This window comes from Caretta caretta, chromosome 7, assembly GCF_965140235.1.
Source record: "Caretta caretta isolate rCarCar2 chromosome 7, rCarCar1.hap1, whole genome shotgun sequence".
Taxonomy (NCBI): Eukaryota; Metazoa; Chordata; order Testudines; family Cheloniidae; genus Caretta; species Caretta caretta.
Genome location: NC_134212.1, coordinates 52,274,616 through 52,299,929, shown reverse-complemented (window position 1 = coordinate 52,299,929; position 25,314 = coordinate 52,274,616). Strand labels below are relative to the sequence as shown.

General features: G+C 43.7%; 1 protein-coding gene across 4 annotated transcripts in view; it reads left to right on the top strand.

Annotated features, from left to right (window-relative positions):
* The window catches only part of EMC3 (ER membrane protein complex subunit 3), a 28,849-nt gene extending 7,720 nt beyond the window's left edge, over positions 1 to 21,129 (top strand). Inside the window, exons 4-10 of one of the 4 annotated variants that reach the window (XM_048858930.1) lie at positions 13 to 106; positions 4,703 to 4,807; positions 9,226 to 9,282; positions 12,423 to 12,504; positions 12,692 to 12,771; positions 15,872 to 15,954; positions 20,896 to 21,129. In XM_048858930.1, coding sequence (XP_048714887.1) covers positions 13 to 106; positions 4,703 to 4,807; positions 9,226 to 9,282; positions 12,423 to 12,504; positions 12,692 to 12,771; positions 15,872 to 15,954; positions 20,896 to 21,024 — 630 coding nt within the window. In that variant the 3' untranslated portion in view covers positions 21,025 to 21,129. Of the gene's footprint in view, positions 1 to 12; positions 107 to 4,702; positions 4,808 to 9,225; positions 9,283 to 9,568; positions 10,723 to 12,422; positions 12,505 to 12,691; positions 12,772 to 15,871; positions 15,955 to 20,895 lie in introns of those variants that run through there. The other 3 variants (XM_048858931.2, XM_048858933.2, XM_048858932.2) reach the window with 3 other exon arrangements.
* Positions 21,130 to 25,314: the final 4,185 nt, after the last annotated feature.

Here is a 25,314-nt window from a genome sequence, read left to right as displayed (position 1 = left end):
TTTTGTTTTCAGTCTTTCCTGACACGGAAGTATTTCTTCAATAACCCAGAGGATGGATTTTTTAAAAAAACAAAAAGGAAGGTAGTGCCCCCTTCTCCAATGACAGGTATGTTAAGAGATTATTGCAAAAGACATTCTAAGTAAGCAGGTGGCTTTCCTGACAAGTCTCTAAAGCTCTCTTGTAACTTATTGTTTTTATTTCCCCCCCTTAAAATATAAACAAAGTAATAAGGATAGTAATAAGATGCAGGCCAGTCAGCCTCACCTCAGTCCCCGGAAAAATCATGGAGCAGGTCATCAAAGAATCAATCCTGAAGCACTTACATGAGAGGAAAGTGATCAGGAACAGTCAGCATGGATTCACCAAGGGAAGGTCATGCCTGACTAATCTAATCTCCCTCTATGATGAGATTACTGGTTCTGTGGATGAAGGGAAAGCAGTGGATGTATTGTTTCTTGACTTTAGCAAAGCTTTTGACACGGTCTCCCACAGTATTCTTGTCAGCAAGTTAAAGAAGTATGGGCTGGATGAATGCACTATAAGGTGGGTAGAAAGTTGGCTAGATTGTCGGGCTCAATGGGTAGTGATCAATGGCTCCATGTCTAGTTGGCAGCCGGTATCAAGTGGAGTGCCCCAGGGGTCGGTTTTGTTCACTATCTTCATAAATGATCTGGAGGATGGTGTGGATTGCACTCTCAGCAAGTTTGCGGATGATACTAAACTGGGAGGAGTGGTAGATACGCTAGAGGGCAGGGATAGGATACAGAGGGACCTAGACAAATTGGAGGATTGGGCCAAAAGAAATCTGATGAGGTTCAATAAGGATAAGTGCAGGGTCCTGCATTTAGGATGGAAGAACCCAATGCACAGCTACAGACTAGGGACCGAATGGCTAGGCAGCAGTTCTGCGGAAAAGGACCTAGGGGTGACAGTGGACGAGAAGCTGGATATGAGTCAGCAGTGTGCCCTTGTTGCCAAGAAGGACAATGGCATTTTGGGATGTATAAGTAGGGGCATAGCCAGCAGATCGAGGGACATGATTGTCCCCCTCTATTCGACATTGGTGAGGCCTCATCTGGAGTACTGTGTCCAGTTTTGGGCCCCACACTACAAGAAGGATGTGGATAAATTGGAGAGAGTCCAGCGAAGGGCAACAAAAATGATTAGGGGTCTGGAACACATGACTTATGAGGAGAGGCTGAGGGAACTGGGATTGTTTAGTCTGTAGAAGAGAAGAATGAGGGGGGATTTGATAGCTGCTTTCAACTACCTGAGAGGTGGTTCCAGAGAGGATGGTTCTAGACTATTCTCAGTGGTAGAAGAGGACAGGACAAGGAGTAATGGTCTCAAGTTGCAGTGGGGGAGGTTTAGGTTGGATATTAGGAAAAATGTTTTCACTAGGAGGGTGGTGAAACACTGGAATGCGTTACCTAGGGAGGTGGTAGAATCTCCTTCCTTAGAAGTTTTTAAGGTCAGGCTTGACAAAGCCCTGGCTGGGATGATTTAATTGGGGATCGGTCCTGCTTTGAGCAGGGGGTTGGACTAGATGATCTCCTGAGGTCTCTTCCAACCCTGATATTCTATGATTCTATGTTGGTTTGGCTAGGGTCTACAAGCAATTGCATTGGGCTCACAAGTGATGGTATTTTATGTTGCCTTGTCACTTGCCGACCTCTGATCACCTCACTTATATCCTCCCCCTCTGCTGAAGTGAGGCCATGAAGCTTGGGTAGAGTCTTTAGGGGGTTAACATCTTTAAAAGGTAAACTGCAAAAAATTGAAAAACTGGCCTTATGCTTTCCTTTTCGTTGCTTTAAATAAATAAGGAATAAGCATTTGGGGGTTTTCCCCCCTGCATGTTTTTAGCCTTAGGTCACGTCTACACTGGCAAAGTTACAGTGCCGGCAGTTACAGCACTGCTTAGGGAGCGTCAAAGGAAAACTGCTGTGGTTGGTTCACACCGACAGCTGCCTGTGCAATAGCGTGTTCACACTTGCAGTGCTATTTGGAGTGGTGCACTCTGGGCAGCTATCCCACAGAGCACCTCTTTCTTTTTTGCTGCCAAGACTTGTGGAAAGGCAGAAGGGGTCGTGGGGCATCCTGGGTCCTGTCTCAATGTCCCGTGATGCATTGCTTCGCATCCCAGCAATCCCTGTGTTTCCGTCCGCATTTGGTGCCATCTTTCAACGGTTTGTGTGCTGCGTGCCCTGCCCTGCCTCTTTCTGGCTGCAGGAATGGATCCCTAGCTGTTGACAAGAATGCTGTTCGCACTGACCATCACGAGTGGCAGTGGAGTTATTCCTTAAACTGCAAAGGCAAGAGGAGTGCAACATGGATTTCGCCACACATAGTAGCTATGGCAAGAGATTTCTTGTGGCATTCACAGAGGTGCTGACCCCTGTGGAATGCTGCTTTTGAGCTCGGGAAACAAGCACTGAGTCCTGGGATCACATCACGATGCGCGTCTAGGATGACGAGCCATGGCTGCAGAACTTTTGCATGAGGAAAGCCACATTCTTGGGACTGTGCGATGAGCTCGCACCAGCCCTGTGGTGCAAGGACACGAGAATGAGAGCTGCCCTGCCGTTGGAGAAGCGCGTGGAGATTGCACTGTAGAAGCTGGCTACTCCATACTGCTACCAATCAGTCGCTAACCAGTTCGGAGTGGGCAAGTCGACCGTTGGACTCGTGTTGATGCAAGTGTGCAGGGCCATTAATTGCATCCTACTCCAAAAGACCATGACTCTGGGCAACGTCTGAGAGATTGTGGATGGCTTTGCACAAATGGGCTTCCCTAACTGCAGAGGGGCGATAGATGGCACACACATTCCAATTCTGTTCGTCCCAGGATATTAGAGAGAAAAGTAGGTGAGGTACTAGCTTTTATTGGACCAACTTCTGTTGGTGAGAGAAACAAGCTTTCGACCTACTCAGAGCATAGGTACTTGGAGATCATTATTGGCCTATCAAATTGGTCACAGCAAAGCATTTCAAGGTTAAAACTATCCGAGTTGGCTGAGGGTATGTCTACACTACGAAACCTCTGTCAGCATAGCAGTTTTGGTGTAGACCCTAGTGTAGATGTAGCCTACACCAGCAGAAGGAGTTTTTCTGTTGGTGTAGGAACAGTACGTCCCCGCACAATGTTAGCTACCTCGACAGAAGCACTCTGCCATCAATATGTCTGTATCTAAGCTGAGGGTTTTGGCAGCATAGCTACATTAGGATTTTCACACCCCTGACTGATTTAGTTCTGCTGACATCACTTTTAAGTGTAAACCAAGGTTAAGTCAGATTTCTAATAAGAAAGGAAAAGAGAGGCAGGAGGAATGGGAGTGTGGGGAGGAATTTGACAGGGTGAGTGGGTGTAAGCAGGAGCCATATGTTTACTGCTTAGGACACAGGAGTGGAAATGGTGACGCTGCCTGGTTTCCTTGCCTCATCTCGTTCAGTCACAGCATCTTTCAGGGTTAGTAAAAGGCCCAGCTAAGTGATGACAAATCCCTCTAACCCCACATTTGGTGGTGACAGCTGTTATATGCTTTCTGCTACCCTACACTCAAACTATATTGTCAAATGCTCTTCAGAAAAGAAGTGGTCCAAAGGGAGGGCAGCCTTGTCCTATCAAAAATGGCTAGTAAAAACAAGTTTTCACTGATCCCAAGTATTGTCACTTACGTTATCTTAAAATGGTGCTGGTCTCTTACCATAACACTTCTGTACCTCAGCAGAAGCCAGGCAGTCCTTAATCACCTGTCCTTTTAGGCCTTGGCTACAGACTTACTTCAGTTGCATCCCTTTGTGGCCACTCTTACTTCAGTTTAGCATAAAACCCATTCCTAATTGACTTAAGCTAAATTTAAATCCATGTCCACGTACGGATTTGCACCAGTTCAACTAAATTGGTTTAAATTGACACCTTTTTGTTAAACTCCATGTGTAGACAAGGCTCTCACCATCTCTTTATCTCTGTTCTCTGCTTTCAACAATAATTTTATATAACATGATTATCGGTTGTGGAGTTTTTGGCACCTTTCCCCTTTTGGGACAGTTTGTGATTTCAGCCCAGGCTAGAGTCCAACACCAACATCCACAAGGCCTGGGGAGGTGCAACAGAAGGGAAAAGCTAAATTCAATTCTGCCACATATGCAGCCCTCCTGAAGTCAACTGGGGTTAGGGTCAACTAGGAGCTGGCTCCAGCACCCAGCAGGGAAACAATTTGCCTTTCTAAATTCCTAGTCAAGCTGAAATTTTTCAGGGGAAACCTCTGAGCTCTGCGGAGATGAAGGTAGAGTTCTGTCCTAAAAAGCTTGCAGGAGATAGCATTCTTGGCAGTACTGTGAATTCAGAACGCTGGACTCTGTTTTGCTTTGTGCCCCCATTTCAGGTCAATGTAATGGATTGCATAGTTGAAGTGACACCACTTTCTTAATACTGGGTGCTATTCACCTCCTTTGTAAAGTGCTTTGAGATCTACTTATGAAAAGCACTATATAAAAGACCTAGGTGGGGGTCTTGTCATCATGATTAACCTCTCATTCACTCCTTATTGATATACAACCCACTTTTTCAGTCAAGCTAAGTGACCTCTTACATTGTTTTCGTTTAACTACCATCAGAAAGGCAGGCTGTGACAAAACATCTGGGAAGGCAGCGTGTAATCAGTGCTTAATGTACTGTGTTCAATCTGTACCTGATAGATCCTACTATGCTGACGGATATGATGAAAGGGAATGTAACCAATGTTCTACCCATGATCCTTATCGGCGGTTGGATCAACATGACGTTCTCGGGCTTTGTAACAAGTAAGTGTCATGGAGCAATATGCAATGGTTTCGTGCAGGCATTAGGCCACATCAGAGCCTTGTTACCTCCGCCTAAGCATGGGCTGAGCTAGTGGAGTGAAATGAGTGTAATCCTGGCTCTAAAGAGGCACAGCAGATTTCTCCCCTCTTGACCAAATGGAAGGGGAATAGAATCTCCAAATCCACCATCAATAACTATACATATAAAAAGAAAAGGAGTACTTGTGCTTCATTGGAGCTGTAGCTCACGAAAGCTTATGCTCAAATAAATTTGTTAGTCTCTAAGGTGCCACAAGTACTCCTTTTCTTTTTGCGAATACAGACTAACACGGCTACTACTCTGAAACTACATATATAAAGTGATGCTAAATTAGCTGTTTCCACTCAAGAAAGAGATCTTGGAGTCATCCTGGATAGTTCTCTGAAAACATCCACTCAATGTGCAGTGAGAAAAGTGAGTCAGAAAAGCTAAGAGAATGTTGGGAATCATTCAGAAAAGGATAGATAAGACAGAAAACATATTGCCTCTGTATAAATCCCTGGTACGCCCACATCTTGAATACTGTGTGCAGATGTGGTCACCCCATCTCAAAAAAGATATATTGGAATTGGAAAAGGTATAGAAAAGGACAACAAAAATTATTAGGGGCATGGAACAGCTTCCATATGAGGAGAGAATAATAAGACTGGGACTTTTCAGCTTGGATAAGAGATGACTAAGGGGGGAATGAGATAGACGTCTATGAAATCATGATTGCTGTGGAGAAAATATGGAAGTGTTATTTACTACTTCTCATAACACAAGAACTAGGGGTCACCAAATGAAATTAATAGGCAGCAGGTTTAAAACAAACAAAAGGGAGTATTTCTTCACACAACTCAGTCATCCTGTGGAAATCTTTGCCAGAGGATTTTGTGAAGGCCAAGACTATATCAGGATTCAAAAAAGAACTAGATAAATTTGTGGAGGATAGCTCTATCAGTGGGTATTAGCCAGGATGGGCTGGGATGGTGTCCCCAGCCTTTATTTTGCCAGAAGCTGGGAATGGGCCGCAGGAGATGGATCACTTTAATTTTCCTGATATCTGCTGGGAGAGCAATACAGCGGTGCATAGACAATCTGGGAAGTTTTTGGAAAACGTAGGGGACAATTTCCTGGTGCAAGTGCTAGAGGAGCCAACTAGGGGGGGAGCTTTTCTTGACCTGCTGCTCACAAACCGGGAAGAATTACTGGGGGAAGCAAAAGTGGATGGGAATTTGGGAGGCAGTGACCATGAGTTGGTTGAGTTCAGGATCCTGACACAGGGAAGAAAGGTAAGCAGCAGGATACGGACCCTGGACTTCAGGAAAGCAGACTTCAACTCCCTTAGGGAACGGATGGGTAGGATCCCCTGGGGGACTAACATGAAGGGGAAAGGAGTCCAGGAGAGCTGACTGTATTTCAAGGAATCCCTGTTGAGGTTACAGGGACAAACCATCCCGATGAGTCGAAAGAATAGTAAATATGGCAGGCAGCCAGCTTGGCTTAACGGTGAAATCCTAGCGGATCTTAAACATAAAAAAGAAGCTTACAAGAAGTGGAAGGTTGGACATATGACCAGGGAAGAGTATAAAAATATTGCTCGGGCATGTAGGAATGAAATCAGGAGGGCCAAATCGCACCTGGAGCTGCAGCTAGCAAGAGATGTCAAGAGTAACAAGAAGGGTTTCTTCAGGTATGTTGGCAACAAGAAGAAAGCCAAGGAAAGTGTGGGCCCCTTACTGAATGAGGGAGGCAACCTAGTGACAGAGGATGTGGAAAAAGCTAATGTACTCAATGCTTTTTTTGCCTCTGTCTTCACTAACAAGGTCAGCTCCCAGACTGCTGCACTGGGCAGCACAGCATGGGGAGTAGATGGCCAGCCCTCTGTGGAGAAAGAGGTGGTTAGGGACTATTTAGAAAAGCTGGACGTGCACAAGTCCATGGGGCCGGACGAGTTGCATCCGAGAGTGCTAAAGGAATTGGCGGCTGTGATTGTGAAATCTGATGAGGTTCATCAGATGAGGTTCAACAAGGATAAGTGCAGGGTCCTGCACTTAGGACGGAAGAACCCAATGCATCGCTACAGACTAGGGACCGAATGGCTAGGCAGCAGTTCTGCGGAAAAGGACCTAGGGGTGACAGTGGACGAGAAGCTGGATCTGAGTCAGCAGGGTGCCCTTGTTGCCAAGAAGGCCAATGGCATTTTGGGCTGTATAAGTAGGGGCATAGCCAGCAGATCGAGGGACGTGATTGTCCCCCTCTATTCGACATTGGTGAGGCCTCATCTGGAGTACTGTGTCCAGTTTTGGGCCCCACACTTCAAGAAGGACGTGGATAAATTGGAGAGAGTCCAGCGAAGGGCAACAAAAATGATTAGGGGTCTGGAACACATGACTTATGAGGAGAGGCTGAGGGAACTGGGATTGTTTAGTCTGTAGAAGAGAAGAATGAGGGGGGATTTGATAGCTGCTTTCAACTACCTGAGAGGTGGTTCCAGAGAGGATGGTTCTAGACTATTCTCAGTGGTAGAAGAGGACAGGACAAGGAGTAATGGTCTCAAGTTGCAGTGGGGGAGGTTTAGGTTGGATATTAGGAAAAATGTTTTCACTAGGAGGGTGGTGAAACACTGGAATGTGTTACCTAGGGAGGTGGTAGAATCTCCTTCCTTAGAAGTTTTTAAGGTCAGGCTTGACAAAGCCCTGGCTGGGATGATTTAATTGGGGATTGGTCCTGCTTTGAGCAGGGGGTTGGACTAGATGACCTCCTGAGGTCCCTTCCAACCCTGATATTCTATGATTACCTGTTCTGTTCATTCCCTCTGAAGCACCTGGCATTAGCTATTGTCAGAAGACAGGATACTGGGCTAGGCGGACCTTTGGTCTGACCCAGTATGGCCGTTCTTATGTTAACTCCTTCCAGCTGGGAAGCTCCCTCTTCTCAGGGCCAAGTGTCCTGTCCCCAGATACAGTTGACATAAAGCAGAGTAGTCAGAGCTGGAAAGCATGTCTTCATTTAGAAATTGGAGAGAGGAATAAAGAAGTGTTTGTGCAATGTGCTGAGGTAGTTTTGCAATGCTTGTTTTATAACGTTGCATCACTCTGTCCTACTGGCAGGGTGGATAAAAAAAAATCAATGGATTTAAAAAATAAATAAATAAAATAAAAATTAAAAAATCAGATTTTTTTTATTTAAAGAGGTTTTTTCCCCTCAAAAAAAAATCGGATCTAAAGATCCATTATAGCTCAAAGATACCTCATCATGGAATAAAAGAAAAGGAGTACTTGTGGCACCTTAGCATGCATCCAATGAAGTGAGCTGTAGTTCACGAAAGCTTATGCCCAAATAAATTTGTTAGTCTCTAAGGTGCCACAAGTACTCCTCTTTTTGCGGATACAGACTAACACGGCTGCTACTCTGAAACCTGTCATCATGGAATAGGGATTATAAATTCTAATTCTATAGTACGAGACAATATATTCATGTAATATTTAAGAAAAGTTTTGTAAATGAGTTCCAATAGTTCATGGATTAGGAACCCAATTTTACGGGGTTCCAGGGGCTTCTGTATTGATTATTTAGGTTAATATTTCTATCTACCCAATGGAGCTCCCAATGTGGGGAGGGATTGCTCAGTGGTTTGAGCATTGGCCTGCTAAACCCAGGGTTGTGAGTTCAATCCTTGAGGTGGCCATTTAGGGATCTGGGGCAAAAATTGGGGATTGGTCCTGCTTTGAGCAGGGGGTTGGACTAGATGACCTCCTGAGGTCCCTTCCAACCCTGCTAGTCTATGATTCTATGACTCGTTGCTCAGTCTAAAAGATATAATCAGAGATGCTTAGTTTTGCAGTTCTCAAACTGTGGATTTGTGTCTCCAGAGATAACATGCTTGTTAACAGCAAAAAAGTTTTTAAATAAATATCTAGAGGTGAGAAATAATAGTCCTCAACCCTATTGTCCCTCTGCAAATTAGTGTACACAGAGTCAATCCCTTACCACTCTCTAAAAGTGCAAAGTTTTGAAAAGTTCAACGAATAGAAGATTGTTGGGGGCAGAATAGATCTGGACAAGGAGAAGAAGTCTGGAGATAAATGTGAGAAGGGAGGGACAGGAAGTAGAAACAAAAGTGAAACTGTTTGAGCAGCATATTCCAGAAATCTAGGTCTTTCTCATTGTAGCCTTTATTGATTTGAGATCTATCATACCATTCTCTCACGAGAGAAGGGTAAACCTATAATGGCAGCAGGCCAGAAAAGAGAGCTAGTTTGGAAATATTTTAATGAAGTTCCTCTACCTGTGGGTAAGACAGGCATGCGTGCAAAATACAAACTGTGCAACAAAGAAATGCAAGGCCTAGTTGCCCAAATGAAACAACATCATGAGAAGTGTTCCTTCTCAGGAGGAAGCTGCGTTGAAGATGATGAAAGGAACACGTCTGAACATGCAGGATCTTCAGGTTGGTAATCTTTTTTATTGCATACTTCTTTCTTAAGGACTGCCTATCTTCCTTCTGGACTATTCTTGAATTCTCATATTTGAGCAAAAAATATAGTTAATTACCATAGAGTAACATCATTTTAGATGAAGTTGTGATTAAAAAAATAAATAGCTGAAATAAGCAGATCTTCCTTTTAAAATTTCACCTTGAAAGTAGTACTGAGTGTCAATGAATGCAATGAGTAATACTAGATGAGCAGTATGGTAATAATAATTAAATAACTGCATTGACTTATTTTGTTTAGAAGAATCCATCCTCAACATGCAGGATTCTGAAGACTATCCACCTTCAAGATCACCATCATTTTCTATAGTTTCAGAGTTATCTGCCAATTCTAGTGTTTCAGTCACATCATGTATGTCACATAGCCAAAGTACATCACCTGTAGCAAAAAGAAAAAAAAAAATCTATCATCCAGAAATAAGTTTGTGATCAGAACCAGCAGATTACAAAAAGAGGTAATTGATGAAAAAATTGCCCAGTTTCTTTGTGCAATGAACTCTCCTTTCCGTATGATTGAGAACCCACACTTCATTAATATGGTTCAGTCACTAAGACCAGGATACAGTCCACCCACCAGAGCAGATGTCGCAGGCAAATTGCTGGATACAGCATATGAAAGAGAAATTGAGTAGTGTGCAAAAGGTCTAGAGGGTAAAATTGTTAACCTGAGTCTCGATGGGTGGAGCAATGTCCACAACGATTCTGTTGTATGTGCTTGTGTGATAACAGAAAAACAGAATGACTTCCTTACAGAAACAATTGATACATCAGGAAATGCACACAGCGGAATACTTACAAGAAGTAGCAGTAAAAGCTATAACAAACTGAAAAAAAATGCAAATGTCTAGTGAGCAGCTTGGTCACAGACAGTGCATCCAAGATGAGAAGAAATTTAGAAGAGAGTCTCAAGCTTATAAAATACGTTGCAGTGCTCATTTGATGTACCTCCTAGCCAAAGACTTCAGTGTTCCAGAAATAAAGGCTAAAGTTGTTGAAATTGTAAAATACTTCCGTAACAACCACTTTGCAGCAGCTACTCTGAAAAAAGTGGGAGGAAGCAAGCTAACTCTCTCACAAGATGTGCGATGGAACTCAGTAGTGGACTGTTTTGAGCACTATATCAAGAACTGGCCTAATCTGATGACAGTTGGTGAACAAAATCGTGAAAAAAATAAATGGCACTGTCACAGTTCTCAGAGAGAGAGGCTTAAGAGAAATGTTGAACACATGCTGGAGTACCCTGAAGCCTATTTCTGTAGCCTTGAGCAAAATGCAGGGAAATAGCTGCTTTATTGCTGACGCTGTTGAAATTTGTAAGGAACTGAGATCTTAAAGAGAGAAATATGCAATGACAGAGTTAAATTACAAGCATTAAAAAAAAAAAAAAAAAAAAAACACGAATGGGACAAGCACTATCTCTAGCTCATTTTCCTGGAAATATTCTCAATACTCGCTACCAGGGTCAAACCTTAACTGCTGAAGAAGAGGAGTTGGCTATGACATGGACATCCAGCAACCAACCCTCCATAATGCCAACTATAATAAACTTCAGAGCTAAGGGTGAACTGTTCAAGAAATATGTTTGCTGATGGAAAAGGAGTACTTGTGGCACCTTAGAGACTAACACACCAGTGAACTGGTGGAAGTCACTTAAGCACTTGGAGTCAGAGACTGTTGAAATGATAATCTCACTTTTAACTGCAGTAGCTTCTTCTGCCGATGTAGAAAGAATATTTTCTTCCTTTGGACTAATTCATTCCAAATTGAGAAATCGTTTGGGACTTGAAAAAGCAGGAAAGCTTGTTTTTCTTTTCCAGATTATGAATAAACAGGAAAATGAAGGTGAAGATGACTGAGTTAGCTGCAGAAGCCAATATTTTAAGTTTTTCATGTTGACCTACCTGACTGTCGATTTAATTTGTTTTGTTTTTAAATATTTCAATTTAACTATTTTAGTTAAAAACAATTTTAATAAAAACAAACCTGATTTTAAAAAACTTGAATGTTCAACTAAATTCAAAAATTCATATGCTTGTTTTGATAAAATATTATAAGTTTTCTGTTGAAGAAAAAAATATCCAGAATACAGAACGTTGTTGTTTTAGTTAAATAAAACAATTTACATGTCTGTCTGGTGATGTTCTCCTCCTAATACAGCATGGCAAGAAAATCCTCCAAATATTAATGATTAACCTGTTGAATTGGAGATAGTTCACCTCCCAGTGACTTCATAAATATCTGCTTCAATTACCTTTGGTAAATGAAATAACCAAACAATCATTCATTTTCTGATATAGCTGTAAGACTAATCTGAAAAGTTTTCAAAATAAAGTCACTTTAAAAATGTATAGTGTGTACCTTCTAAAAATGAAACCTACGTTATCTCTGAGTTGTGAAGAATATGTATTAAGGTTATAACAACCAACAAGAATGCACTTTTATGTAGAAATCCATGATTAAATCGAGTCTTCCTGACTAGTGATTTAAATCAAATTCACCCTGCCTACTGGTACTATTGTGATTAAGCAGACATCCACTAACATCTAGCAGGGAATGGGAGATACTGAGTATTTATGGCAGAGTTGCACTCTATTTGATGCAATGGCTCATTCACTCAGTGACAGTGGAGAGAGAAACACTTTTTAAAAATAGCAAAATATGACCATGAAATACAGACACTGGTAGGTGCAGTTGAGAGCAGGTGTAGCACCAATAACTGCTTGGAACTTTTTTTATTGCCTAGATTTGAAGTTGACAGAGTAGGTTTCCTTCCACACGTGTAAGAGTCAAGTCACACTAAGTAACTAATGCAGTGGGTTCCAAACATATATACTTTCCTTCAGTTTGGAGTTTGTTTTACTCCTGCTGTTTGTGAGATGACTCTTGTCCATCATGGATATGTTAATAGCAGTGATTATTTGGTTTATTTTCAAAAACCCTTTAAAATTTGACTTTTACTGGGAGTTAAAAAAAATAAGTGAGTTATGTATACATCAGCTGAAAAATGTTAATACCAAGAGGAACAGCTGATTGTGGAACAGCTCTGCAGTTGCTTACCACTGTTTGTGAGATCGTCTTGTTTGCCTTCCTTACAGCAAAGGTACCATTTCCCCTGACGCTGCGCTTTAAACCAATGCTGCAGCAGGGAATTGAGCTGCTCACTTTGGATGCATCCTGGTAAGAGCTTTGTTTTTTAATCAATACATCACACAGGCTGGGAATGGTGGAACTTGGCTATGAAAAGCTTAGAATGAATGAGTGCCTCTGCCTGTACAAGCATGCCTGAAGTGAGATCAGAAGATAGGCATCCTGCATTCAGGCACTCATTGAGCTGAAATCTAATCTCTTTGTTTTGGTTTGTCAGGGTGAGTTCTGCTTCATGGTACTTCCTGAATGTGTTTGGACTTAGAAGCATTTATACGCTCATCCTGGGTCAAGATAATGGTAAGACCCTATTGTTTGTTTTTTTAACTGGTTTCTGCTTGTGTTGGAGAGATCATCTGAGTGAATACAAGACTCCCAGCAGGACCAGGAAAGTCATGAGTTGTCCTGTCAGACCCTTATGTTACTCAGTCCTACCACTATCCTCTCTGCATGGATGACAGTATGGCTAGCCTTGGAAGTCTAATCCATTGCCCATTCACTGACTGTTAATAACCTTCCAATTTTATTTATTTGGGCATAAGCTTTCATGGGATATAACCCACTTCATCAGATGCATGGAGTGGAAAATACAGTAAGCAGGTATAAATATACAGCACATGAAAAGATGGAAGTTTCCTTACCAAGTGGGGGGTCCGTGCTAACGAGGTCAATTCAATTAGGATGGATGTAGCCAGTTGCCTTTTCCTTCATTAGCCTCAAACAGGTGGGGAGAAATCTCTAAATCTGTTTGGATTTTTAGCTTTAAAGAAAAGCGCAAAGACTTAACTAGTCTTTGCTTCTAGATGCGGGGCAGTGGGACAACTGGTTGCTGTCAAAAGTTTCTTGGCTGGGAAGCTAGGAGTTCACATCTCCCTCCTCCCCACACACCTCGTATATAAATGTTCTCTCCACCCCTGCTCACAGGGAAGAGAAACACACGAGTTGCAGCCCCTGCCCACTTCAGTAAGCCTCAGCCACCTCAGAGAAAGGGCTGGAAGCAGGTATTGGGTTTGAGACTCATGACAAAACACCAGGCAATAACCCCAGAACTCCTGGAGCTTTCCCCAACAACTTTTACAGTTCACTCTTGTGCCTCCAAGTTAGAATCTCTAATCCACTGGAAGGGTGGGGACAGCAGAAAATAAACTGAAGTTTACATCAGAGCAGCAGGGGCTGCTGTACTGACTGCAACAGTGGCTGCAAATGTCAGGATCGTGGATGCTACTAAAGAAGAATATGCAGCCAAGGTCCTAAGAGTTCATTGTTTCAGGCTCACTCTGGGACAAAGGAGAGGGGGGTAAATTGTCTCAGCCTGGCCTTCTATAGGCATCAGTCTCCGTCTCCGTGGCTCTGCCTTTTTAGGGATTGTCATGTCCATCTTTAGGATGGTTCTGAGAAAAGACTTTCCCCGTTACCTATTTAAAAATTGACTTGTGTTGAGAAACCCTGATGTGAAATCCCCACCAAGGACTATGAACAAGCATTACAAGCTGACTCAGGCAGCATGGCTTAGTGGCCACAGGATGGATCATTTGTAGCTGTGTTCAGTTTTCTTCCATTGCATTAGAAGTTACATCCCTAGGAGGGGTTGTATTAGATAGCTAGAGAGAGACCCCACAAAACTCAGTTTTTCTTCTCTGACGATCCCGTTAAAACAAACGGGACAAAACTGCCTTTCCAGTCATCCCTTTCACAAAAGAGATCAATCCTTGAGATTCCCAGAGCTCTGTCATCAGCAGGTCCCAAGAGTCATCAGAGGACTGTTCTTCCAGTACAGACCCCTGCCATTCTGGCTGGTAACTGCCCCCAAACCCTTCACAAAGAAGATGGTGGATGCTGTAGCTCTAAGGGAGAAAAGCTAGTGGTGTTCTGCCATATCTGGGTGAGTGGAGCTGGCCTTCCTCAGCCTGTACAGTAGACCCTACTTTAATCAACATATGCAAATCTTTTTTCCAGAACCTGAGTCTGATAATAGATGAGAAGAGCTGTTCCATCCCAACTCAACAGTAGACTCTAACCAGGGAGTCCTTCAGCACAAAGAGAGCTCTTGCTTAACTCTCCATGGACAGAATTCTAAAGTGAGATCACCGAGTTCTTCTAGTACAAGACCAGGAGTTTTCAGCTAAGGATCTTCCAAGTCTGCCAGCTCTGGTGCCATAGTTGCAATGGCACACTGAATCCATTAGCTATTTGCACGGAAGTCAGAAATTCATTTCTCTGAGCTGAACATGCTGTTTCCTCCACTACTAGTGCAAACTGCACAGCTGGCATCTTCGGAACAATGCTCACAGGAATGATGCTCTGAGTAGTCAAATGCCAGGCTCTCCAGCCCATCAGACTAGTATCATGTAGCCTAGAAAATGTTTCCATGCATGTAACTGAGCTTCTAAAGGAAGTTTGATTACAGTCTCCTGGAATTAATAGAAGTACAAATGGCCTTCAAGCTGCTGGTCAATGGTCACCCAAAAAAACCAAACCACAGCTGGTAACCCACATCACTTACCAATGAGGTAGTGAGAGCAGAGTTCTTCCCAAAATGAAACTACTGCTATTCCACTGGACCAAGCATAACTGGCTTTTTATTATTTGAGTGACACAAACAGGGCCATACAGCTGGATATGGTTTCTAAACATCTACCAGTGCAGGCTAGCAGAGATTCCCTACCTTGCATTTATCAAGGTTCACTCCACTTAAGTCATTGCAGGTTTTTACACCCAAGAAAAGTGAAGCTTTAGTAGGAAAGCTGGGCAGAACCATCACCAAAAGGGCTAATAGCATTCTCCCCACAGCTTCTCTGGACATTGCAGGTTCAGTAGGAGCATCCTCTGGGCAGAAGATTACTGAAGCCTTTCACTACGGGCAGTTCGCTTGTTCAAGATGAGTTTTGTTTTTCCTTCATTGTTTCTGGCCATTAGCCATTTTAGCGTTAGTTTCCATGGAACGTTTTCAGTTTGGAGATCTGTGTAGCTGTGACACTTTGCCTTTTGCCTAGTCAAATAGTCAGTGGGAATGCTAAAAAGATCCTGCACTGGTGGAGAGTCTGAGGTTGTGTGTTTGTATCTTTGGAAGCCATTAAGTTGGAGAAGGCAGGGTCTGTCAGTAAGGGGACAAAATGTAAACTTGCACATGGAGGAAAGTTACCCATACATCTGCACTGGTGCTCAGCATGGCTCAGGAAGGAATTAGCAGATGAGAAACATTCCTTTCCACTCTGCCTCATGAGCATATGTTACTGTCATCCTGCAGGGTCATCATAGCATGATCATGGTGGATGGGTGCCTGCAACTCTCTAGCCTACAGTTCCGATCCAGAAATTCTTCTCTGGTGGTACAGTGCTGTCAAGAGCTCTCTGTCCATGTGGAGTAAGTAAATATCCACTCTTGTTTCTCTCTGTTGCAGCTGCAGACCAATCTAGGGTGATGCAGGAACAGATGACAGGAGCAGCAATGGCCATGCCCGCAGATACTAACAAAGCCTTTAAGGTACAGTATTGCTTAAATTTCCAAATTCACTTGTGTGTGCTGTACGTTTACAAACCTATGTACTGTATGCAGCCCCTCTTCCCTTACTCACTGCCTGGAAAACACAGGTCCTCTGAAGGAGTGAGGAAAGAGGATGAATGGAGATCTGTGAAGGTAATATTCTGCTAACTCCTGTTATAGATAAGTAGCCCAGCTATCTCATGAAATAGCCTCCACCTTTTCCCTGTTCTTGGAGATTAACAGAGCAGAAGAAACCACCTCAGGAGGAAATGCTGCTCTTCATTAGCACTCCAAGCTACAGAACAGCACTTTCAAAGTGGCCTATTGTGCCTTGGCATTGAGAGAGTATTTCTGCATAATGATATCCAAACACTTTTTCCACAAATCTGAGCTGGCATATGACTAACACAGAAAGTAGAAGCTTCCATAGTGTTAGTGGAATGGGCTTTCTAGTCATCTGAAGTAAACCTAGTTATTTACAGGTCTGTCTGAATACAAGAGAGGATCCATTTGGACAAGCTCTTAATTTATTTTCCTCTTTGGACCTTCCCCCAAATGCAGCAAATAACCTGGGTGACTTCACAAAAGGGGTTGTTGGGTCATTGTGAAGCTGAACACAAGCCCAACTCATGGAGCAGGTCTATGATGGAGCTTGGAAAAGAAATCAGTAGAGGGGTCTAGCTCAGATGAAAGTGTGCCCCCCTTTTGGCAAAATTTTTGGATGAGGAGAAAGCACAACTTCATCTTTATGAAAAGCCACCAAAGTGGTCAGGGGAATGAGTTATCAAGAGTTGGAGTATCCTCACCTGCCTGGCAGAGGAGAGTACAGTCAGGAAGGTAGCTCAAGGACAGAAAGTATAAAGAGCACTCAGACAGAAGTTCTGAGTTTAGTGACTCTGAAATTTAAATCCAGCAAAACTAGTGAAGCGGCACTGGAGAGTTAAAATGCCCGAGGCTCTTCCTGAATTGAAAAACTTGCTTGCTGATGAGCAAAGATAACAGGCAGAAACAACAGCCAGGTGAACTTCCAGGGAAGATCAGGTTTAGCTGGGCTCCTAGATGGATCATTCCAAGCTCTCTCTGTAAAAATCTTGTAGGATTTCATCAGCACCTGACAGCGTAATCTGGAAAACCCAGAGAGCTGGGAGTCCTGTGATACGGATTGTTAAAGGTATGGAAACTGTGTCCATGTGTGAGGCTTATCTGTCACTCAAGAAGAAAAGATTGGGCATGACTGACAGGAACAGAAAATTCTCAAGCCTGAGCATTAGTAATAGAACTTGAGCCTAAGTGAGGTTAGTGTGTCGTACGTGCTTCATCTTGCCTTGTGAAAGACCAAGGCAGAGAAGGAAAGCATAAATACTGGAAGCCTGAGCCCAGGGAATCAGAGAGGTGCCTTGAAGAGCTACTCAACCTCTGCCTGCTTGATGACACAATTACTGGTACTTGGGGCATTGACCTGCAATATCAAGAACTATCTTGTCTGCCTGCACCTGACAGAACTACGGTTGCCACAGTTCTCCCAAGCAGTCTCTGTACCCACTCACACACTGGGACACTCCTAGGACTTCCCCTTCTGGTTAATGGAAATGTAAGGAGTGTAGTAACTGCCTCCTCCTCCCCCCACCACCACTAGCCTGCTCCCACCACTTCCCACAAACCATGACTAGAGCATTCCCACGCTGCTGCCTGTGAAGGGAGTTAGTCAGGCTGATGGTCTGCCCCTGAAAATGCTTTGATTCAGTGAGTTTCCTGAGCTCTGTGGTGAAAGACACCATTTAGCCACGGGCCCAACCTGTGGAGGGACCAGCCAAACTACAGCCAATGTCCAGATGTTGCTTATTGATGAGCAATCCCCAGAACATCCCTGCTCCACGCTGCCTGGTAATCTCATACTTCATAGACAACCTGTCTCAAATTAAGCATAATCCAGGAGTCAGAACAAGGGACTCAAGATTTATTCCCAGACCAGCTATGGGTGACATAAGGAGTTTGTAATTGGTGGGGTGACTCAGCAGAAAAAGGACAGTAATCATCCACAAGGATTTTTCTCAGCTGAAAAAAATCTTTTCCTATTTAAATCAAGGCATATTAGCATTAGCAAAACAAACATAAGATTCCCCAGCTGGGGTTCATCTATCCCCCTGAACCTGGAGCCCTGCCTTCCCACACCCATTGTTCTAGGCCTCAGCACCTGTTCAAGGGAAGAGGGGAAGTCAGTTTAATCCCTTGCTTACTGAGGGGAGCACCCTCTGTCACAGTCCTTGAGACTCTATGCCACAGGCAAGAAGGAAATCAAGAGATCCTTCTCAGCTTTGATAGCAGCCACCAAATCCTGCCTAGCTATTTCATCCTAGACTGTCTTTGCCCAACCTCAGACCCAGGAGCTTCTTGCTGTTAAGAGCTCTCACCTTAATTCAGCAGGGAAATTCAGTGGCCTCATTGGTTCCGAAGATGCAGAATGAAGCAGTGGTGCCATTCTCCTGATCAAAATGGACTGTTCATCAGTACATTCTCATACAAGAGAGACCCTTTCCTCTTAAGATTGGTGAAACCGAGAGCACTCGGGAGCACTGCTCAGTGATCATCAGTGCCTCCTTCAGAGAAGACAAAGTACCATGTCGATGAAGGATACTGGACTTCAGCCACTTCTTAACAAGAGTGCTGGGTACCTTCTTACTGACATCAAGAACAACATAAGAGCGTCCGTAATGGGTCAGACTAAAGGTCCATCTATCCCAGTATCCTGTCTTCCGACAGTGACCAATACTAGGTGCCCCAGAGCAAATGAACAGAACAGGTAATCATCAAGTGATCCATCCCCTGTCACCCATTCCCAGCTTCTGGCAAACAGAGGCTAGGGACACCATCCCAGCCCATCCTGGCTAAGAGCCATTGATGGACCTATCATAGAATCATAGAATATAAGGGTTGGAAGGGACCCCAGAAGGTCATCTAGTCCAACCCCCTGCTCGAAGCAGGACCAATTCCCAGTTAAATCATCCCAGCCAGGGCTTTGTCAAGCCTGACCTTAAAAACCTCTAAGGAAGGAGATTCTACCACCTCCCTAGGTAACGCATTCCAGTGTTTCACCACCCTCTTAGTGAAAAAGTTTTTCCTAATATCCAATCTAAACCTCCCCCACTGCAGCTTGAGACCATTACTCCTCGTTCTGTCATCTGCTACCATTGAGAACAGTCTAGAGCCATCCTCTTTGGAACCCCCTTTCAGGTAGTTGAAAGCAGCTATCAAATCCCCCCTCATTCTTCTCTTCTGCAGACTAAACAATCCCAGTTCCCTCAGCCTCTCCTCATAAGTCATGTGTTCCAGACCCCTAATCATTTTTGTTGCCCTTCGCTGGACTCTCTCCAATTTCTCCACATCCTTCTTGAAGTGTGGGGCCCAAAACTGGACACAGTACTCCAGATGAGGCCTCACCAATGTCGAATACAGGGGAACGATCACGTCCCTCGATCTGCTCGCTATGCCTCTACTTATACATCCCAAAATGCCATTGGCCTTCTTGGCAACAAGGGCACACTGCTGACTCATATCCAGCTTCTCGTCCACTGTCACCCCTAGGTCCTTTTCCGCAGAACTGCTGCCTAGCCATTCGGTCCCTAGTCTGTAGCTGTGCATTGGGTTCTTCCGTCCTAAGTGCAGGACCCTGCACTTATCCTTATTGAACCTCATCAGATTTCTTTTGGCCCAATCCTCCAATTTGTCTAGGTCCTTCTGTATCCTATCCCTCCCCTCCAGCGTATCTACCACTCCTCCCAGTTTAGTATCATCCGCAAATTTGCTGAGAGTGCAATCCACACCATCCTCCAGATAATTTATGAAGATATTGAACAAAACCGGCCCCAGGACCGACCCTTGGGGCACTCCACTTGATACTGGCTGCCAACTAGACATGGAGCCATTGATAACTACCCGTTGAGCTCGACAATCTAGCCAGCTTCCAATGACTTTTTAGAATCTAGAACCTGCCTGTTTTTATAAAAGGCAAATAAGACTTCTGCCATGTTTGTTTCTTCCCTGTGGTATTTTAAGTCATCCTAAGTTTATTTTTTTGAGAATAGAGAAGTTTCATTACCATTCAGACATGTGTATAAGCTCAGTCACAAACAAATCAACCCCATTAGTTTGTCTTTAAAAATAGAATTCTTGTGTGTTTGCTGATTATGGTTACACTGTAACCGATTACACTGCTAATGACTCAGGAAGTAACAGGGACTTCTGCCCCAGCGTCAGTGAGGTGAAAATGGGACCTGTATGGAAGGTTGGGCAGAAATTCTGCTAGACTGTTGCTCCAGCTGCAGTGCTGGAACTGCTGACCTTAGAGGGTCTTCAGGAGACAGTCTGAGCAGCCCACTCCAGTCTTACAGAGTGTATAAGCTCCACAGCCTCCTGGGACCTGCAGAGGGGATAGCCCCAACCCTGTGGATGTCATCAATTCTGACATGAGGCCTGCAGAATTCTCAGAGGTACAGCTAATCTTAGCAATGTCTCCCAAGTGAATTACCTATTGCCAAGAGGCACTGCTCCCCTGGGGACAAACAAATCCAGCCAATGTGGCATTTGTAGTCTCGGGGGGTTTAGAGGGAGAACAGTACTCTAAAAAGTTAGAGGCCTTTTCAGAAAGAAGAAAAGCCTCATTTTTCAAATTTTTTGTAAGCATAAAAGGCCTTACATCTCTGAAATGCTTTAATTAACCAACTTTTCAGATATGTTCTTCAATAAGAGTAGGCTACTTGTGAGTAATTTCATGCAGAAAGTATTTATTTTGAGGAAGGAGTGTGAAATTGGGCATAGTCCTGTTTGTTTATACAGAACATTGCACCATCCTTGAAGAGAATATGCACAGGAAGTGACAAGAGAACTGTTTTAATACTCAGCCCTCTCTGTTTCTTCCTCCCCTTCTATTTACTCTCCCTGTAGACGGAATGGGAAGCTTTGGAACTGACTGATCATCAGTGGGCATTAGAGGATGTGGAAGAAGAGCTCATGGCAAAAGATCTCCACTTTGAAGGCATGTTTAAGGAAGAGTTACAGACGTCTATCTTCTGAAAGCAGAGTTGAGTTTTCATGCAAAGATGTTTAAAAAAAAAATCTGTTACTTACTAAAATATACTGTACTTTTTGATGCTCAGAATAAAAGAGATCAGAACTGCAGTTATCTAACTTCCACTAATGTGAGACTCAAAAGAGTTATTGTTCCCATCGGTCTTCAAGGTATATTTGATCCAAAGGGGATCAGTATAGGTTTCCAGTTACTACGAGAGGTTTTTCTTTTTAGAAGACATGCATCTTTCAGTCATGGCAGCTAAAACAAGAGGCTTATTGACAAACAATAACTTCTAGTTCTATCATAAACAAATGAAAAATAGGGTTTTGGAGATAAAGACCTCAAAACTTCACTACAACACTTCAAACATCAAACAGATGAAGTAATGCACTAGTCACCTGTATTTTCTCCTTTAAATCATCCAGACAGCTAGAAATGCAATTGATCTTTGATGTTAAAACAGTCAAACAAAGTCAAAAATATAACCATATCAGAAGAAGAAATGCAGAACTGAAGTACCAAAAAACTATATCGCTCATCTTTCAGAATCAGCCTCAACATTCAGTTTCCTCAGGTTTTGATTTTTTCTCCTTGTGTTTATAGTCTTTTCCCGTTTTATCAGGTTTTGTTTTCCTCTGAGAAAACCATACAAAGAAAAAAAACCTTGAAATAACACTGAACGAATACCACACAAGCAACTGTTGTCAGAATTATTGTTCCTCTGAAAAACCAAGATATAAAGTGCAGTTTGCAGATGTCTGTAATATATATTCCACTCATTTTGACCTAAGATGATGTGTAACAGGGAGCACAAGAAGTACAGTCCACATTCGCCAAATTCATACTGCCCTTGGAAACGTTAATATTGGATTATGGTTCTTGGTGTTTTTACTGTACTTAACTGTTTGCATAGACTTAATGTGATATAAGTATGTGTAACAGTGACCTGGTGTCTACAACTTAAGTTACTAGTAAAATAATTCTTGCTTTTCTTTTGATGGTACTGCAGCTAGTGCTAAACCGCTTTGTGACAGTGGACACTCACCTCACATGAGTTCCTCCTATCATTTGGGTGTGGTGCTGTAACCTTCCCCCACCCCCACCTGGTGCCCCCCTATAAGCTGTCAACCTTGCTTGACAGGTCTTCAGTGGCTCAGCCCTCCAGCCAAGTAACAGTCAAAAAATGAATGAACCTCTTCCAGGGTAGCAAAGAGTTTAACAAACTCCGCAGGGTCTTCAGACCAATCCATGAGCCCTTTAACTCCCACACATCACTCAGGCTTGTCCCCTTCTCGGGGCTTAGCCCACTTTCCCAGTGGAGGAACCCAGGCCCACCCACCACTTGCAATGAGCCTATCTACAGCAGCCTATACTGCCTCCTTTAGTTGGTTGCTGCTGTTTTCCCTGGGCCTCTACCCATCTGGTGCCTTTCCTTTCACCCATTACCTGAGAGTTAAAGCTTTCAGGTCTTCTCTCTCCCAGGTCCAGTAAATGCAGGCAGTCGGGCTCCTGTGACCACCACAAAGTACCTGTCCTCACCCCACTGGTCCCAGTCAGGAACCAGCCAGGGCCCTGCGTCCTTTTATCTGAGCCTGCTGGGCTCTGATTGGCTGCTTACATGCAGACCTAGAGGACCCACCCTCACTGCTCCTTCTTGTGGCAGGACCACAGGGCCTCCAGCAGAGAGCTACAAAGGACCAGGTATACCCTGTCACTAGCTGACACTACAGTACAAAGGGAGAGATGATGCATTAAGCACTCTTCAGAGCTGCATTGTTTGGGGCCTAATACACATCTGTTGGGTTTTCTAGGACCTATGCATAGCCAAAGGGTCATCAGGGAAGAACAACAGAAATAAGCAGCAGGGCACTTAGCTGCCCCAGGTTCTCAAACAGACTCACTTAAAATCTGTGAATGAAATAGTCACATTTTATTTTCAGATAAGTTAAGTAAGGAACAGAGGGATGGATGGACTTGGCTGGGAGGCACCATGGTGCAGGCTATTGCTCCAAAGCCAAGAGTCATAGGCTTAGATTAACAAAGGGACTTAGGTAAACTGCTACTTTAGGTACCAAAGTGCATGATATAGCTCAGTGGTTCTCAACCAGAGGTACACATAGCCCTGGGGGTACACAGAGGTCTTCCAAAGGGTGCATCAACTCCTCTAGATATTTGCCTAGTTTTACAACAGGCTACATAAAAATCACAAGCAAAGTCAGTACAAACTAAAATTTCATACAGACAATGACTTGTTTATATTGCTCTATCTACTATACACTGAAATGGAAGTACAGTATTTATATTCCACTTGACTTATTTTGTAATTACAAAATGAGAAAGTCAGCAATGTTTCAATAATAGTGTTCTGTGCCACTTGTATTTTTATATCTGATTTTGTCAGCAAGTAGTTTTTAACCTTTTAAGACCAATCGAACTCCTAAAAGGGGTACAGTAGTCTGGAAAACTTGGGAGCCACTAATTTAGCTCCTCAGAATGCCTGCTGAGCTGCCATTAACCCTGTAGGTGTATACAGTCACAAGATAGCGAAGTTTCTGCAGGTAAATACCTTAGGTGCCCACATTTCTGCTAGTGCACATGCCAGAGTTGTCGAAGCGCTGACATTGCTGAACAGCTCAGTAGCTAAGGCCTGGCAGGATTCACAAACTAGGCATTCCCCAACCTGTCTTGTCTGCGGGACCTGCTACAGTAGGCGTACTCATGGCATGCCTAACCTGGACAAAAGACAACCAAGAAAGGGATGCCCCTCCTCCCGGTCAGACAGCCTGATTTGGAGAAAGGACTTACAGCCAGGTCCCCTCCTCCCAGGTGAGTGCCCTAACCACTGGGCTGTTGGGCATAAGGGATCACCACCTCCTTCTCTTCTTTGGCATTTCATCTGGGCTAGTTTAGGTGGCTCCCCACTCATCTTGCTGACTTTTGTGAATCCAATTCTTAGGCACCTAACACATTGTATAGGGAGCCTGGGCACCTAACTCAGGGCTGAGGATTCCACCAGGCAGCATGGTAGCTAAAAGTTACATGCAGCAATAGTAAGCCTACGTCCTTTTTGTGAATCTCGCCTGTAGATTCTAGGCTTGGGTCTGAAATTTTGTGCTGTTGTTTTTGTTGGTACTTTTTGCCAACACTGAGTGAAGATATGCTGGGCTGTGCATGCATGCTGTTAGTACACATGTTCACTGCATACCTGCACATAGCCTCAGTCACTGCACAGTTAAACATCTACTCACAGGTGAGGAAGATATCATTTTGCTGCTGTCTAGTCATAAAGTGCAAAAGAATAATAATTTTTTAAAATGAAAACAAATCACAAAAAAATCCATACAAATACTATATTATTGCATCTGAATGTTTCACAGTTAGATATTAAAAGTCAGGCAATATGACAATTAAAGTTGCATGAATGACCATATGAGGTACTATAATGGGGTCTACAACCCCCATACTGACCTTAGGCAGGAGGGTAAGGGGGACTCTCCCCTGTCTATGGGCAAAGAGCCCAGCCACACCCTTGCACAGCTGCCAGTCATGAAGGCAGGCACCCATGGGGCATATCCTTTACAGGTCACTACCACTGTTCCATTGTTGACCACCACAAAATCGCACTTAAAGCTGAACCTGGAAAGAGTCTCCCACAACTCCCTCTCCAAATGCTTTCCTGAACTCCCCTGTGAGCTGCCTCTGTTCGCAGCTCTTGAGTTTGTAAAGCAAGTGACCTTTTATATGAAGTCTCCCTGCTTAGCTCAGGTCAGTGCCACCCTTCTCCACCAGGGAGCGATGAACCACTCAGAGACTTCAGACAGCTGGGCTGATCAGCACTCCCAGGGTCAGAGCCTTGCGGTCCTTATCAAGGAACCAGCAAACAGACCTGTCTTCTTTGCTTACTCAGCTGTGGCACAGCCTTGGAGTCTATACACAGAGACCAAATAAACAAACAACCCACAGATGGGCCAAACACACCACTCACCATGTCCAGCTACCTCCAAGCACAGAGTCCACAGCTAAATCCTCTAAAAGTCTCCTCTTAGCTGCCTTTGTTCGTGACAGAGAGTCACAGACTTTAAGGCCAGAAGGGTCACCAGGTCATCTAGTCCGACCTATCACAGACCACCCAATACCCATACACTAAACAACAGAAACTAGACCCAAGTATGACAGCCCAATACAGCTTCAGAGGAAAGTCGGGGATGAGAATACCCTTTTTCTTATTTGTATACGATGAAAGACATAATAATAAGTGCTGCTTCATTGTGGCTTTTTGATTCACTATCTAA